Source organism: Aquarana catesbeiana, linkage group LG02 (assembly GCF_042186555.1).
Source record: "Aquarana catesbeiana isolate 2022-GZ linkage group LG02, ASM4218655v1, whole genome shotgun sequence".
Lineage (NCBI taxonomy): Eukaryota > Metazoa > Chordata > Amphibia > Anura > Ranidae > Aquarana > Aquarana catesbeiana.
Window position 1 is genome coordinate 380,169,403 of NC_133325.1, and position 15,353 is coordinate 380,184,755.

General features: G+C 42.5%; 1 protein-coding gene across 1 annotated transcript in view; it reads left to right on the plus strand.

The window, feature by feature from the left end:
* Positions 1-10,479: 10,479 nt before the first annotated feature.
* LOC141128073 (multidrug and toxin extrusion protein 2-like) overlaps positions 10,480-15,353 on the plus strand; it is a 373,391-nt gene continuing 368,517 nt past the window's right edge. The window contains exon 1 of the mRNA XM_073615140.1: positions 10,480-10,632. Within this exon, the coding sequence (XP_073471241.1) occupies positions 10,492-10,632 (141 nt within the window). The 5' untranslated portion in view covers positions 10,480-10,491. The remainder of the gene's footprint in view (positions 10,633-15,353) is intronic.

A 15,353-nucleotide genomic window follows, 5' to 3' on the forward strand; every position in this document is an offset into this window, starting at 1 on the left:
CCCCACCCCAAAGCACCTTGTCCCCATGTTGATGAGGACAAGGGCCTCTTCTCGACAACCCTGGCCTTTGGTTGTCGGGGTCTGCGGGCTGGGGGCTTATCAGAATCCGGGAGCCCCCTTTAATAAGGGGGCCCACAGATCCCGGCCCCCCACCCTATGTGAATGAGTATGGGGTACATGGTACCCCTACCCATTCACCTGGGGGGAAAAAAGTGTCAAGAAAAAAACACACTAGACAGGTTTTTAAAGTAATTTATTAGGCAGCTCCAGGGCTCTTCTACCGACTTTGGGGGTCTCTTTTCCGCGCTCTCCGGCCTCTTCTCCGCGCTCTCCGGATCTTCTCCCGGTCTCCGGTTCTTCTCTGCGCTCTCCGGCCTCTTCTCCCAGTGTCCGGTTCTTCTCGACGCTCTCCGGCCTCTTCTCCGGGTGTCCGGTTCTCCTCCTGCTCTCTGGCCTCTTCTCCAGGCCTCCGGTTCTTCTCCCACTCTCCGGTTCTTCTGCCGGGCTCCCCCAGGGCATGCTGGGACTGTGATGTCATAAGGGACGGGGTCACGCAGTGGCATCACACGGTGACCACGCCCCATGCCTATATAAGTAGGCGCACACCTTGCAGACAGCATTACAGCGAGAGAGAGCGTTGTGTCAACATCGGAAGAAGAGAAGAGGGAACAAGATGACGGAGAAGACCAGGCCACCGCTAGCAAAAGAGCTGGAAGAAGATAGCGGGGGAGTTTGGTAGAAGATACCGGAGAGCGGAAAAGAACCGGACAGCAACAGAAGAACCGGACAGCGGGAGAAGAGAACGGAGAAGACTAGGCCACCGCTAGCAAAAGAGCGGCAAAAGAGCAGAAGATAGCGGAGGAGCCTGGCAGAAGAATCAGAGAGCGGGAGAAGAACTGGAGGCCTGGAGAAGAGGCCGGAAAGCAGGAGAAGAACCGGACACCGGGAGAAGAGGCCGGAGAGTGTGGAGAGGAACCGGAGCCTGGGAGAAGATCCAGAGAGCACGGAGAAGAGGCCGGAGAGCACGGAAGAGACCCCCGAAGTCGGTAGAAGACCCGGAGCTGCCTAATAAATTACTTTAAAAACCTGTCTAGTGTGTTTTTTTCTTGACACTTTTTTCCCCCCGGTGAATGGGTAGGGGTACCGTGTACCCCTACTCATTCACATAGGGTGGGGGGCCGGAAACTGGGGGCCCCCTTATTAAGGGGGGCTCCCGGATTCTAATAAGCCCCCCGCCCGCAGACCCCGACAACCAACGGCCAGGGTTGTCGGGAAGATGCCCTTGTCCTCATCAACATGGGGACAAGGTGCTTTGGGGTGGGGGGGCCGCAGCGTGCCCCCCTTCCCCAAAGCACCCATCCCCCATGTTGAGGGCATGCGGCCTGGTACGGTTCAGGAGGGGGGGGCGCTCGTTCGTCCCCACCCCCTTTCCTGACCGGCCGGGCTGCGTGATCGGATAAGGGTCTGGTATGGATTTTGGGGGGTCCCCCATGCCGTTTTTTTCGACGTAGGGGTTCCCCTTAAAATCCATACCAGACCAAAGGGCCTGGTATAACCCTGGAGAGGGAACCCATGCCGGTTTTTCTCGCGCTGCTTTAATAGGAAGATGTGTTTTTCCTATTGCAGCGAGCGCGAGATGTACCACGCCGAGAACCAGCGCAATGGGATTGCGCTGGAAACATTCTCACGTGCAGGTACTGCTGTGCGTGCGCTGGTTCACACACTCAATTAAGGATTTATCCGGTGCACCAATTAAGGTATGAACCAGCGCAGCGCATTCATCTTAGTAAATGACCCCCAGTGTGTCAACATGTGCTATCTTCCATCATGGGATATCAATGTACGCGTTTTGTGGGTGCAACCCCTTCCTCGCAACTAAAGTAGCTGTGAGGAAGGGGTTGCACCCCCGAAGCACATCCATTGATTTCCCATGATGGGAGCTAGCACATGTTGATATTAGGCATGGGATCAGGAGGGAGATCCCAATTTTGACTACCAATTTGTGTGCATCTTCAAAATTTGGCTTTTACAGGGGTGACATCAACCCACCTGATGAAGGAAACATCAACACAGTTTTGACATACTAATGTCTCATATTGCCTTCACTTTATCAAAGTTGAACTTTGTAAGTTCCTGAGTTGTGTATGTTATGGTTTTAAACATGCCTGTTTAGCCAAAAAAAAAGGCTATATCTAATGTCAAACATAAATGTTACAAAACCAATGTTGGTATGTTAAAAAACCCTTTTATAACGCACATGTGAATGTGCTTTGAGTAAAATGTTTTATACTCAACAATGTGTGGCTTCTTCTTTCAATGCTTAATACCAGTTTTTGGAGTAAGTTGGTGTAGTTACAGTGGCAATGGATGTTATTTACTAAAGGCAAATCCACTTTGCACTACAAGTGCACTTTCAGTGCACTTTCAGTGCACTTGTAGTGCAAAGTAGATTTGCCTTTAGTAAATAACCCCCACAGTGCTCTGAAATTTGCCCCAATTAGGCCATTTTAGGGACTACAAGCAATTAATTCACGGAGTTGAAAAGGATGATTATTTTTATCATTAATGCATTACAGTGGAACCTCAGATTATGAGCATAATCCGTTCCTGGACTATGCTTGTAATCCAATGTACTCGCATATGAAAGCGAGTTTTCCCATTGAAGTCAATGGAAATGAAAATAATTTGTTCCGTATTGACTTCAATGAGATGCAATACCGCATGCGGCCAGAGGAGGGGGGGTGCCGGAGAGCCTCGGAAACGGCCAAAAAAGGCCCGAGGGACACTTCAGCGGACTTCGGCAAACCTCCGTTCACGAGCCTTTCCGAGGTTTGCCGAGGTCAGCCAAACTGTCCTCGGGCCTTTCCGTGCATTTCCGAACGACGCCGATCGGTGACTTTCGGCTCTGCTCAGCTCCAGCGCCCCCCACCTCAGGCCAAAAGCGGTACTGCACACCGCTTTTGGCCTGAATCCTGCTCGTTTTGCGAGACAACACTCGCAAACCGAGTTAGGTATTTTAGAAATACTGTGCTCGGTTTGTGAAAAGCTCATTAACCGCGTTACTCGCAAACCGATGTTCCACTGTACATACATTAACAACAAAAACAAGGTGTGTGTGTACCATACCCACAACATAATAGCTGAAGAAGAGATTGTCACCTCATGTATCAGATAAGTTACTTTTGCACTATTGAAGAAAATGGCCAAAAATAAAAGGCCATTGAAGAACCTAGGAGACAGATAAGAAACACAAGCAGTAAATCAAATGAAATATGAGTTCAGTTTCTAATTTTTTTTTTATTTTAAACATGTTTATAGATTCTCTGGCATATCAATGGCCCCCCTACCCGCAAAGTACTCTAGATACTTTTGGCAAGCTTTGCAGGCACTTTGGGGGGCAAGCCAGGACGGCCAGGTTCAAGAGCCGTCAGAGTTCTTTGATCCGGTAATAAGCCGGCCTCAGTCCCAACTGAGGCCACATAGTTTGATGCATTTTTTCACAAAAAGTTATGTAATATGCAGCATGCAAGAATGATGTGATTGACTTTATATTCCGCCATGTTAATAGCTGTGAGAAATAGGCAGAACTGGTTGGCCATTATTCCAAAGGCATTTTCCTCCACTCGTCTGGCTTTGGCCAGCCGGTAATTAAAAACCCTTTGGTCCGGGGTGAGGGTCCTCATCGGGAATGGCCGCAGAAGATGGTCCCCCAGCGCAAAAGCTTCATCCGCGATGAAGACGAACTGGAGTCCCGCCACATTAATTTCAGGAGGTGGCAACTTCAAGCTGCCATTCTGGAGCCGTCTGAAGAACTCCGTCTAGGAGATGACTCCACCATCCGACATCCGCCCATTTTTCCCCACGTTCACAAAAACACGTAAGTCGCCAACACCACCACCAACAACACAATACTGTTATACCTCTTACAATTGTAATAGCATGACCCCGAGTTGGGGGGTGGGACGATGAGGATGTGCTTCCCATCTATTGCCCTACTTCAGTTGGGGAAGTCCCACTGCTGGGCAAACTGGGAGGCCACAGTCTGCCATTCCTGTGGGTTTGAAGGAAACTGTGGAGTCAAACAAGAAAAAAAAATTGTACTTTTGCACATAAACATTGCAAGCCGATTAGACACAAACATTCTTGGCCAACATAAGTATAACATTTCTTGAAATGAGTATTTAAAGACAAAAGTATAAGGTCGACTTATCAGATTCCTTACCCCCTCTGATGGCCTATTGTAAAAATTTTAGGGGGGGGATGTTTTGGACAGGTAACCGTCTCCACTTTATTGAGAGCTGAATGCATAAATAATGTGTGTTACTTTGGCCAGCCCCTCCTTACTTACACTATTAGCAGCCCACTGGACAGGTAAGAAGTGTCATAATACAAAATTATGAATACACACTGTACAAATTGAAGCACATTTTTACATTCTGCAATTACCTATCAAGATAATAGGAGAACAAAACTTGAAACCGTTCCAATTTGAAAGTATTCAGGCAGGTCCTTGCACTACATGCTTTGGTGAATTCATCCATAAATCTGAACACAAAAGAGGTAGATATAGTGTGTATGGGTTTGGCAAGATTAGCAGATTAGCAGATTAGGCTGACTTAGCAGTTGGGGGGGAGGGAGGGTTCTAAATGAGTTTGAGCCCAAAAAAAAAGCCTCTTGCACAACAATAGACAAGGACAACAATAAAACATTTGGACACATTTTAGGGGTTGTTTAGGGTAAGCACTACAATGGAACTGACAAAATACATTGTTAAGTGACTAAGCTAGGTGTGTATGGGCCCAGGATAGCATGCAGTCTGGATGTCACACCACTTCCTCAAGCTCAATATATCCAAAACCGAACTTATCATTTTTCCTCCACCATATGCCCCTTTCCCTGATCTCTCTGTCAAAATCGATGGTACAACTATAGGTGTAGTCCTGGACTCTGAACTCTCCTTTAACCACTTCAATACCAGGCACTTAGACACCTTCCCGCCCAGGCCAATTTTCAGCTTTCAGCGCTGTCGCAATTTGAATGACAATTGCGCGGTCATCCATCACTGTACCCAAACAAATTTTTATCATTTTGTTCCCACAAATAGAGCTTTCTTTTGGTGGTATTTGATCATCTCTGCTGTTTTTATTTTTTGCGCAACAAATAAAAAAAGTTTTTATTTGTTTCTGTTAAAATTTTTTGTAAATAAGTACGTTTTCTCCTTCAATGATGGGCACTGATATGGCTGCACTGACGGGCACTGATACGGCGGCACTGATGGGCACCGATGAGGTGGCACCAATGAGGTGGCACTGATGAGGTGGCACTGACGGGCACGAATGATGGGCACTGATAGGCGGCACTGATGGGCACTGATAGGTGGCACTGATGGGCACTGAAAGGTGGCACTGGTATGCGGCACTGATGGGCACTCATAGGTGGCACCGACAGGCACTCATAGGCAGCACTGATGGGCACTCGTAGGCGGCACTGATGGGCACTCGTAGGTGGCATTGATTGGTACATATGGGTGGCACTGATGGGTACTTATGGGTGGCACTGATTTGTGGCACTGATGGGCACTGATAGGTGGGCACTGATGGGCACAGATGGGTACAGATGGGCACTGACAGGTGGCACAGATGTGCACTGACAGGTGGCACCGATGGGCAATGACAGGTGGTACTGATAAAACATTGGGGGCATTGCTGGGCAGATCTTGGACATAATGGTGCCAATCAGTGCCCATTTGTGGGCACTGATTGGCACAGATTGGGCACATTGGGCACATGTGGATGGCCATGGGGTACATACCTGGCCATCCACATAAACAATCAGCGCAGACCCCCCCTGCCACCGATCGGCGGCTCTCCTCTACTCGCGTCTGTCAGACGTGAGTGAGGAAGAGCCGATAACGGCTCTTCCCATTGACAGCGCGATCAGCCGTGATTGGACACGGCTGATCACGTGGTAAAGAGCCTCCGCCGGAGGCTCTTTACCAAGATCGGTGGAGCGGTGTGTCAGACTGACACACCGCTCCACCGATCGCCGCGATGTGCGCCCCCGGGGGCGCGCGGCGGCATGTTATCCTGCTGGACGTCATATGACGCCCAGTCAGGATAACAGAACCACTTCCCGGACGTCAATCCGCTATAGGGCGGGCGGGAAGTGGTTAACCACTTCCCTACCCACCCATAGTCATATGACGTCCCCAGATGGGATCTCCCATCCTGGGTGGACGTCATATGACGTCCTGGGATTCCCGGGCGTCTAGGGGGCGCGCGCGAGCCGCCGGGAGCACGCGCGCGCCCGCCGCGTTCCTCGGGACCCGGTGCGTGTGCCCGGCGGCCGCGATGTCCGCCGGGCACCCGCGATTGCCCGTTAACCGGGCCGGCATGTGGATCTGTGTGTGTAAACACACAGATCCACAGCCTGTCAGCTCTGAGGAGAGCGATCTGTGTTCCCAGAACGGAGGAACACTGATCGGTCTCCTCCCCTAGTGCGTCCCCTCCCCCTTCAGTTAGTAATCACTCCCTAGGAAACACATTAACCCCTCCCCGCCCCCTAGTGGTTAACCCCTTCACTGCCTGTCACATTTACACAGTAATCAATGCAATTTTATAGCATTGATCGCTGTATAAATGTGATTGGTCCCAAAAATGTGTCAAAAGTGTCCGATGTGTCCGCCATAATGTCGCAGTCACCAAAAAAAATCGCGATCGCCGCTAAAAAAATAAAAAAATTTTTTTTTTTTAAAAATGCCATAAATCTATCCCATATTTTGTAGACGCTATAACTTTTGCGCAAACCAATCAATATACGCTTATTTTTTTTTTTTAAACAAAAATATGTAGAAGAAAACGTATCTGCCAAAACTGAGAAAAAAATGTGTTTTTAAAAAAAAAAATTGGGATATTTATTATAGCAAAAAGTAAAAAATATTGTGTTTTTTTTCAAAATTGTCGCTCTTCTTTTGTTTATAGCGCAAAAAATAAAAACCGCAGAGGCGATCAAATACCACCAAAAAAAAGCTCTATTTGTGGTGAAAAAAGGACGTCAATTTTTTATGGGTACAACGTCGCACGACCGCGCAATTGACGTTTAAAGTGCGACAGCGCTGAAAACTAAAAATTGGCCTGGGAAGGAAGGGGGTGAAATTGCCCTGTATTGAACCGGTTAAGCACCATGTCCACTCACTGTCCAAATCCTGCCGCCTCAACCTCCGCAACATCTCTAAAATATGCCCCTTTCTAACCAATGACACAACAAAGCTCTTATTTCACTCGCTGGTCATCCCTCGCCTCGACTACTGCAACTCCCTTCTCATTGGCATAAGTCTACATAGTCTATCACCTCTTCAATCTATCATGAATGCTGCTGCCAGACGCATCCACCTTACAAATCGCTCGGCCAAATAATTACATTCAAAATACTAACAACTACGTACAAAGCCATCCACAATTTAGCCCCCAGCTACATCACTAGCCTAGTCTCTAAATACCAACCTACTTGTTCTCTTTGTTCCTCTCAAGACCTCCTGCTCTCTAGCTCCCTCATTACCTCCTCCCATGCTCGCCTCCAGGACTTTTCCAAAGCCTCTCCAATCCTACAGAATGCCCTACCCCCATCTGTCTGCTTATCTCCTACTCTATTAGCTTTTAGACGATCCCTGAAAACCCTTTGCTTCAGAGAAGCCTACCCTACCCACACCTAACAACTGTTTTTTTTTTCATTTTCTCCATCAGCTCACCCCCCCACAGTTATTCCCTTTTGTTTCCACTTGACCCTCCCTTCTAGATTGTAAGCTCTAACAAGCAGGGCCCTCTGATCCCTCCTGTATTGATTTGTATTGTAAGTGTACTGTCTGCCCTCATGTTGTAAAGTGCTGCACAAACTGTTGGCACTACATAAATCCTGTATAATAATAATAATAATGCTGGAGAGGTTAGTGAAGGCAAATATGCATGAAGGAAAAAAAGGAGCAATAAAATCTTCCAGCATGCATGAGGACAAAGAGGACATTCACAGCATATTACAATCATGGTAATTAAGGAATGATGAAATAAATACAATACATTAGCAAACATTAAATACATAGAATTTTATGTTAAAGGATAAAATTTACCTTAATATAGTCCTTCTGCAGGACCTGAATGATGGCAGAACAGGTCTCTGGAATAATGATTCCCAGAGCCTGGGGGGAGATTCCAGTCGTAAACTTGATATCCTGGAGACTTCTCCCGTTGCCAAGTACTGCTAGGTGGCGAGGAGCCTCTGCTCGGGAGTGATGGCTTGCCACATGCAGATGTCCTGCTTCGTAATATAAGGGGACAGCAAAGCCAACAGATGGTGAAAAACAGGGTCCGTCATCCGGAGATAATTTCTGAAATCATCAGGATTATTCTCCTGGATCTCCCGCAACAAAGGCGTGTGCGAGAATTGGTCACGCTGTAGCAACCAATTCTTCATCCATGAACTCCTCCTCGCCCTGTTCATGGACTGGACTTGGGTCAAAGCAAGAACTCCAACACCAAGCCCAAGCACAGCGCGAACTCTACGACGAGAACGTACCCGCAACATGGCTTGAAAACGGTTGGCTGGTCAGAACAAACTAACAGAAGGCACTGAAAATCAGAAAGAACCTGAGAAGAACGATCTGAAAATCAGAAACGAGTGGACAAGAACGCACGGAAAAATAGAAGCGAACTATTAAATAGTACGCACTGAAAGACAGTAATGAACTGACAACACGCACTGAAGAACAGATACGAACCCACAAGCACAAACTGACAAACAGAAACAAACTGAAAAGCACGAGGCTGAAAAGCACAAGGCTGAAAAGGCCGAATCGTCTCTCACCAAACTTCTACTAACACGAGATAAACACGAGATTAGCAGAAGGAGCCCAAACTTCCTTTTTATAGTCCCATCGTAGTCCAGTTGTACGTGTTGTACATCACCGCGTTCTTGATGTTTGGAATTTCTGACAACATTTGTGTGACCGGGTGTATGCAAGACAAGTTTGAGCCAACATCCTTTGGAAAAAATCCACGGTTTTGTTGTCGGAAAATTCGATCGTGTGTTCGGGGCATAAGACTAAAGAGTGCCGGCTTCCAGTTTTGGTAGGTATTCAAGGCTCTGCAGCATCTTGGTGATCCTATGGAGGACCATATGGGTCTGTGACACGTGATCCACTTTTTTCTAGTGAGTGCATTTTTATTGTAAATTGCTACACCTTTATGGAGGTGCCCTCTTGTGTTTGTGTTTTATATGTGCATTAGGATTAAGATATAATCTGAGAGGAGCTGCATCCACTTTACCTAGTGTTCCCTACCACTCTCCTGGCCCTCTTATGTGCCCTGTTTAATGACGTTTGGGTTCCAGTCAGCACAATAGCTTATTCTTTTTCTTAGGTAAGCAAGGCCTACCTGTATTTTCTGTGTCCAGGTGTACCTCTGCTGAAGGCTTTCTATATAGGAAGAGGCTTCTTGTAGAATTTTTTTTTTTACTATTTCAAGTTTCTACTTTCTGCCGCTACTGTTGAAAATGACAATAAAAGTAGACAAGGATATCCTAAACTAGTATACTTAACTTCAGATACATTCAGGTTGATCTGGATTTCAAATTGCAAAAATTATTACTGACACATAATCACACACATAGGTTGGACTTGATGGACTTGTGTCTTTTTTCAACCTCACCTACTATGTAACTATATGTAACTATGTATTTTCTGTTTGTATAATAACATTTCTATAAAAAGTCTTTATTTCATGTTTCATTAAGTGTATATCAGTGATACAAATGTCTTGTGCACAAAAGCTCAGTACTTTGGTGACTGACATTTGCATTCCTACAACTGACAGAAGAACAATTTACTTCACAGAAAAGGTACATTGCCTTAGGTCACTTTCAGAAAATAAATAATAAAAAACAAGTTCCACTACTATGGCCAACATGTTTTAGGCAACAATTAACAGATTCTTCTGTTAAGGTGCTATAACATCTTGGAATAAAAAATATAACACTAATGTTAGCCATCTATTTGTAATTTGATGTGTCCACTCTTCCCTGTATTAGTAGATCCAATCAAAAGAAGAACTTTTGAGGTCTAAACATAATGTGCTAAAAATATTTTTTTTTATTTTTTTTACTAATCTTCAGTTTCAACTAATTGTAACTAATTGTTTTGTGTTTTTTTTTTAACAATGCATCCATGCCTAGATAAAAATGTAGTTGCCCATCAACAGAATTCTATTTTTTCCATAGAGAGATTACTGATATGCATTGCTTGATGATCAGGTTACAGTATGTTCTCCTCCCATTGGGTGCATTCTGTGAAATATGCAGAGAAGAATTCTCTAACACTTCACTTCTCCAGGCTAAGCCTTATCAAATACTCAGTGTGTCAGCGCACAATTCACCTATCACTGGATTCTTTAGTGTAAGAGATCTACAACATTTTCAATCTATCAATGAAAATCTCCAAGAACTATGACAAGACACAAAGGGGAAGCCAAGGAGACCACTCCTCTATCTAACAAACCTCATGGAATTAATAGATTGTTTCGCCAACTGGTACCTTATGGATTCTGTAATGAAGCAAAGGAGCAGTTTGGTATGGCCATACCTGTGGTAAGACGTGACTTCAAATAATATATTATTATTGCTTGTGGTATTCAGATTTTCAAGGGTTCCATTTTTTGTAAGTATAATCATCAAAGCTGAACTCCAGGAATTATTGGTATAGCATATTTATATTGGTTTAGCTTGGCACAATGCAAGTATGCATTACTCATACCCGATGGTCCAATGGGGAAGCTGCAAATCATTGTACTAATCGCCACTACTACAATGATAGCTGCAATCTTTGGGGTCCTGCTCAGGTTCCATGCATGTTGAATTGTATTTAAAAATCAGAGAAACAGGAATTTAGGGGCAAATTTTATTGAAGTCTATATGAGGCAAATCATGTTAAATTCTGCCAATTTTTCGGGCGAGATTTACTACTATCAAAAAGGCATTAAAATCTGGGAACTGCCATGGGGGGGGGGGGGATGTACCAAGGAAAAAAAAATGTAATCCTTCCCCAAATTTTTGCCCACACACACACACACGCATGGACTAATGTAAATGCACTCATTGTGCCTGTCTACACAAAAACTTTGATTGCGATAACCATATTACATATTGTCATACACACTAGAGTGATAATAATTCTAGACCCATTTTTTTACACTTAACAATAAACTAATGACCTGTAGGGGCTTTTAAAGCATTGCCTATGGAAAATATAGGTAGTGAAGTTTGTCACTATTTCACGGGCACACAAAATTTAAGGCTTTACATGTTGGATATCTGTTTACTCAGCACAACCTAGCCTTTTATATTTTTACCAAAAAATTGGGTAATATATTGTGTTTATGTGTCCTTTAAGTCATTTTAGTGTATTCTTTACTAAAATTTTGTGTTTCATAAGCTATTGCACTAATATCACGTGACATAAACAATTGGAACATTTTATTCTCTAGTATGTGTGCTTTCAGAAAATATATAATGTTTGGTGTCTTATGTAATCTTAAGACCGAAAAACATGAGTGAAAATAATGCAAAAATGGCACTGGCAGATAAAGGGTTAAAAACATAGTCCACCTTTGAGAAAGTGTTTCAAGTTACACCTGTATTATAGGTGTGACATGAAACGTCTCCCTGAAATTTATTACAAATGTGTGTGGCTCTATCCATGGATCTGTGGACAGGAACTTGTAGATCTCAGCAAGGCATAGCTGCTGTGAGATCATTACCTTTGTAGTCCAGTGCTTGCTTCCTTCAGCCCCATGACTGAAGTTCATAACTCTACACAGACCTGGGGCTTGGGTAAGATATTACAGAAGTGGCTGCAATTAGACACGTGCAGTTCATTTCGTTCCGAATTTCCGAATTACAATAGTACTGAATTTAAACGAATCCAAAATAACGAAAAAAAATTTGGACGAAATTTGAATTTGAATCGTTTTTGAATCATTTCAAATACTTTTCTAATTTGAATCGTTTTCAACTTCGAATTAGAAAAGTTTTCAAATTTCCAAAGAGAATAAAATAGAATAGAAAATAAAGGAATAGAATAGAAAAAAATATAGACTAGAAAAGAATATGACAGAAAATAAAAGAACAGAATATAATAGAGTAAAACAGAACAAAATAAAATAGAAAATAAAAGAACAGAATTGACTAGAATATAATAGAAACAAATAGAATAGAATAACATATAAATAATATAACCATCTTCTGAAATTCGAATTTCAAATAGAATAAATTTGAATTCGAATACATAAGAAAATAATAGAAAAGAACAGAATAGAAGAAAAAAAGAACAGAATAAACTATAATAGAATAGAAAAGAATAGAATAAAAAAATAGAATAGAATAGAAAGAATATAACCAATTCACAAAATTCAATTATAGAATCAATTCAAATTTGAATAGAATAGAAAAGAATAGTTTAGAGTAGAGTAGAAAATAACAGAATAGTAAAGAAAAAAAGAATAGAATAGAATAGAAAGAATATAACCATCTTCCGAAATTCGAATTTTAAATAAAATAAATTTGAATTTGAATAGAAAATAATAGAATATAATAGAATAGAATAGAAAGGAATAGAATAGAAAATAAAATAATAGAATATAATAGAACAAATAACAAAGAGTATAATTAAAAAAAACAATAGAATAGATTAGAATAGAAAGAATATAACCATTTACCAAAATTCAAATAGAATCAATTTGAATAGAATAGAAAAGAATAGATTAGAATAGGAAGATGGTTATATTCATTCTATTCTGTTTTTTTTCTATACTATTGTGTTATTTTCTATTCTATTCTACTCTATTCTTTTCTAGTACAAACAGGGCCATGGATAAAACCATGGAAAAAAACAAGCTTAACTTACCACCAGCCCGCAGACAACCAAATAACCTGTCTAACAGTATGCGTTAAAAGCAGGGGTTTAGACTGCACACATTTGCAAATGCATGCTTAAGCCACAGAGCCTCGTCAAGGCACCCCGTTATCTGTGGTACCTAACAGTAACTTATGAGTATCCCCACAATGGAGGCACATGCATTCTGATGGATAGGTGAGAGCAGGTGGACTGAAGGGGAGCCACCCCTTCTTAAAGGTGCAGGAGCACACTGAACACCCAGCATGTAGCACAATTGCAGCAAAGATGTCAGTGCATTGCCTGACCAAAAAACACGACAGTGATACAAAAAGACGCCACTTGCTCACATCTATGGCTGGCAATAGAAGTAAGTAGTGGCTGGTGGTAAGTTAAGCTTGGTTTTTTCCATGGATTTATCCATGGCCCTGTTTGTACTCTTTGTTAGATGCGAGCAAGTGGCGTCTTTTTGTATCTCTATTCTTTTCTATTCTATTCAAATTCGAATTGATTCTATTTGAATTTTGGAAAATGGTTATATTATTTATATTCTATTCTATTGTTTTTTTTAATCCTATTATGTTCTATTCTATTCAAATTTCAGAAGATGGTTATAATCTTTCTATTTTATTCTATTTTCTTTTTTATTCTATTCTCACTCTATACCTCTTCCCTGGGCCAGTTGATAACCTCCCATGGCTTCCAATACCACCTCTATGCCGATGACACACAGATCTATCTCTCCACTCCTCAACTCACCCCCACTATCTCCTCACGGATCTCAAACTTGCTGAATGACATATCGGTATGGATGTCACACCACTTCCTCAAACTTAATCTTTCTAAAACTGAGCTTGTTATATTTCCTCCTTCACGGTCCCCCTCCTGTGACTTCACCATTAATATCAACAACACAACCATTGGTCCCTTCACACATGCCAGGGTCCTGGGTGTAATCCTTGACTCTGACCTCTCCTTCAGCCCCCATATCCAATCACTGGCTAAATCCTGCCGCCTTAACCTCCGCAACATCTCCAGAATTCGACCCTTCCTGACTAATGACACCACAAAGCAACTTATTAATTCCTTGATTATTTCCCACCTTGACTACTGCAACTCTCTCCTTAATGGCCTACCCTTAAGCAGGCTATCTCCCCTTCAGTCTATTATAAATGCTGCTGCTAGACTAATGCACCTCACTAATCGATCCATGACTGCTGCTCCTCTCTGCCAATCCCTTCACTGGCTTCCCCTACACCACCGTGTAAAATTCAAAATGCTAACCATAACATACAAGGCCATTCACAACATCGCCCCCATCTACATCACCAACCTCATCTGCAGATATCGCCCAAATCGCCCCCTCCGCTCCTCCCAAGACCTCCTGCTCTCTAGCTCCCTTGTCACCTCCTCCCATGCTCGCCTTCAGGACTTCTCCAGAGTCTCTCCCATCCTCTGGAATTCCCTGCCCCAGTATGTCCGATCAGCCCCTACCCTGTCCACCTTTAGGAGGTCCCTGAAAACTCATTTATTCAGGGAAGCCTATCCCACACTAACATAACTGTACCTGAGCCACCCCCATCAAATGATTCTTTGCAGCTATTACCTTTTGTACCACCACCACCTCCCTTTAGAATGTAAGCTCTACGAGCAGGGCCCTCCTGTACCTTTTGTATTGAACTGTACTGTAATTGTGTTGTCCCCCTTATACACTGTAAGGCACTGCGTAAACTGTTGGCGCTATATAAATCTCGAATAATAATAATAATTTTTTTGTATTCTATTTCATTCTATTATGTTCTTTTATTTTATATCCTATTTTGTTCTGTTTTACTATTATATTCTTTAATTTTCTGTTATATTCTTTTCTATGCTATTCTCTTTTTTCTATTCTATTCCTTTATTTTCTATTCTATTTTATTCTCTTTGGAAATTGGAAAACGATTTGACTTCAAAAACTATTTTCATATTCAAAAACCATTCAAATTCGAAAAAAAATTGAATTCGAAAACCATTCAAATTCGAAAAAATTTTGAATTTGAAAACTATTCGTATTTGAAATTGATTCGAAAACATTTCGAATTAATCCAAATTTTGATTCTAAAAATTTGAATAGATTTGAAATTGAATAAACTAAACTAAACTAATTCCGAAAACGAATTAAACGAATGAAATGAACTAAAAGAATTTATGTAAATAACAAAAACTAAACAAAACATTTTTTTTCGTTCTGCACATGTCTAGCTGCAATACTATCTGAGCACCACAAACCACAATTAATGAATGAATGAATGAATTCATGTTTTTTATTCAAAGCAAACTCACCCATCCATTTACAATATGTCTCCAGGCTTTATTTTACTGAGAAATCACTTTGAAAAACACCCCCACAGCAATACTGGTCGTGGCCATCTTGAGT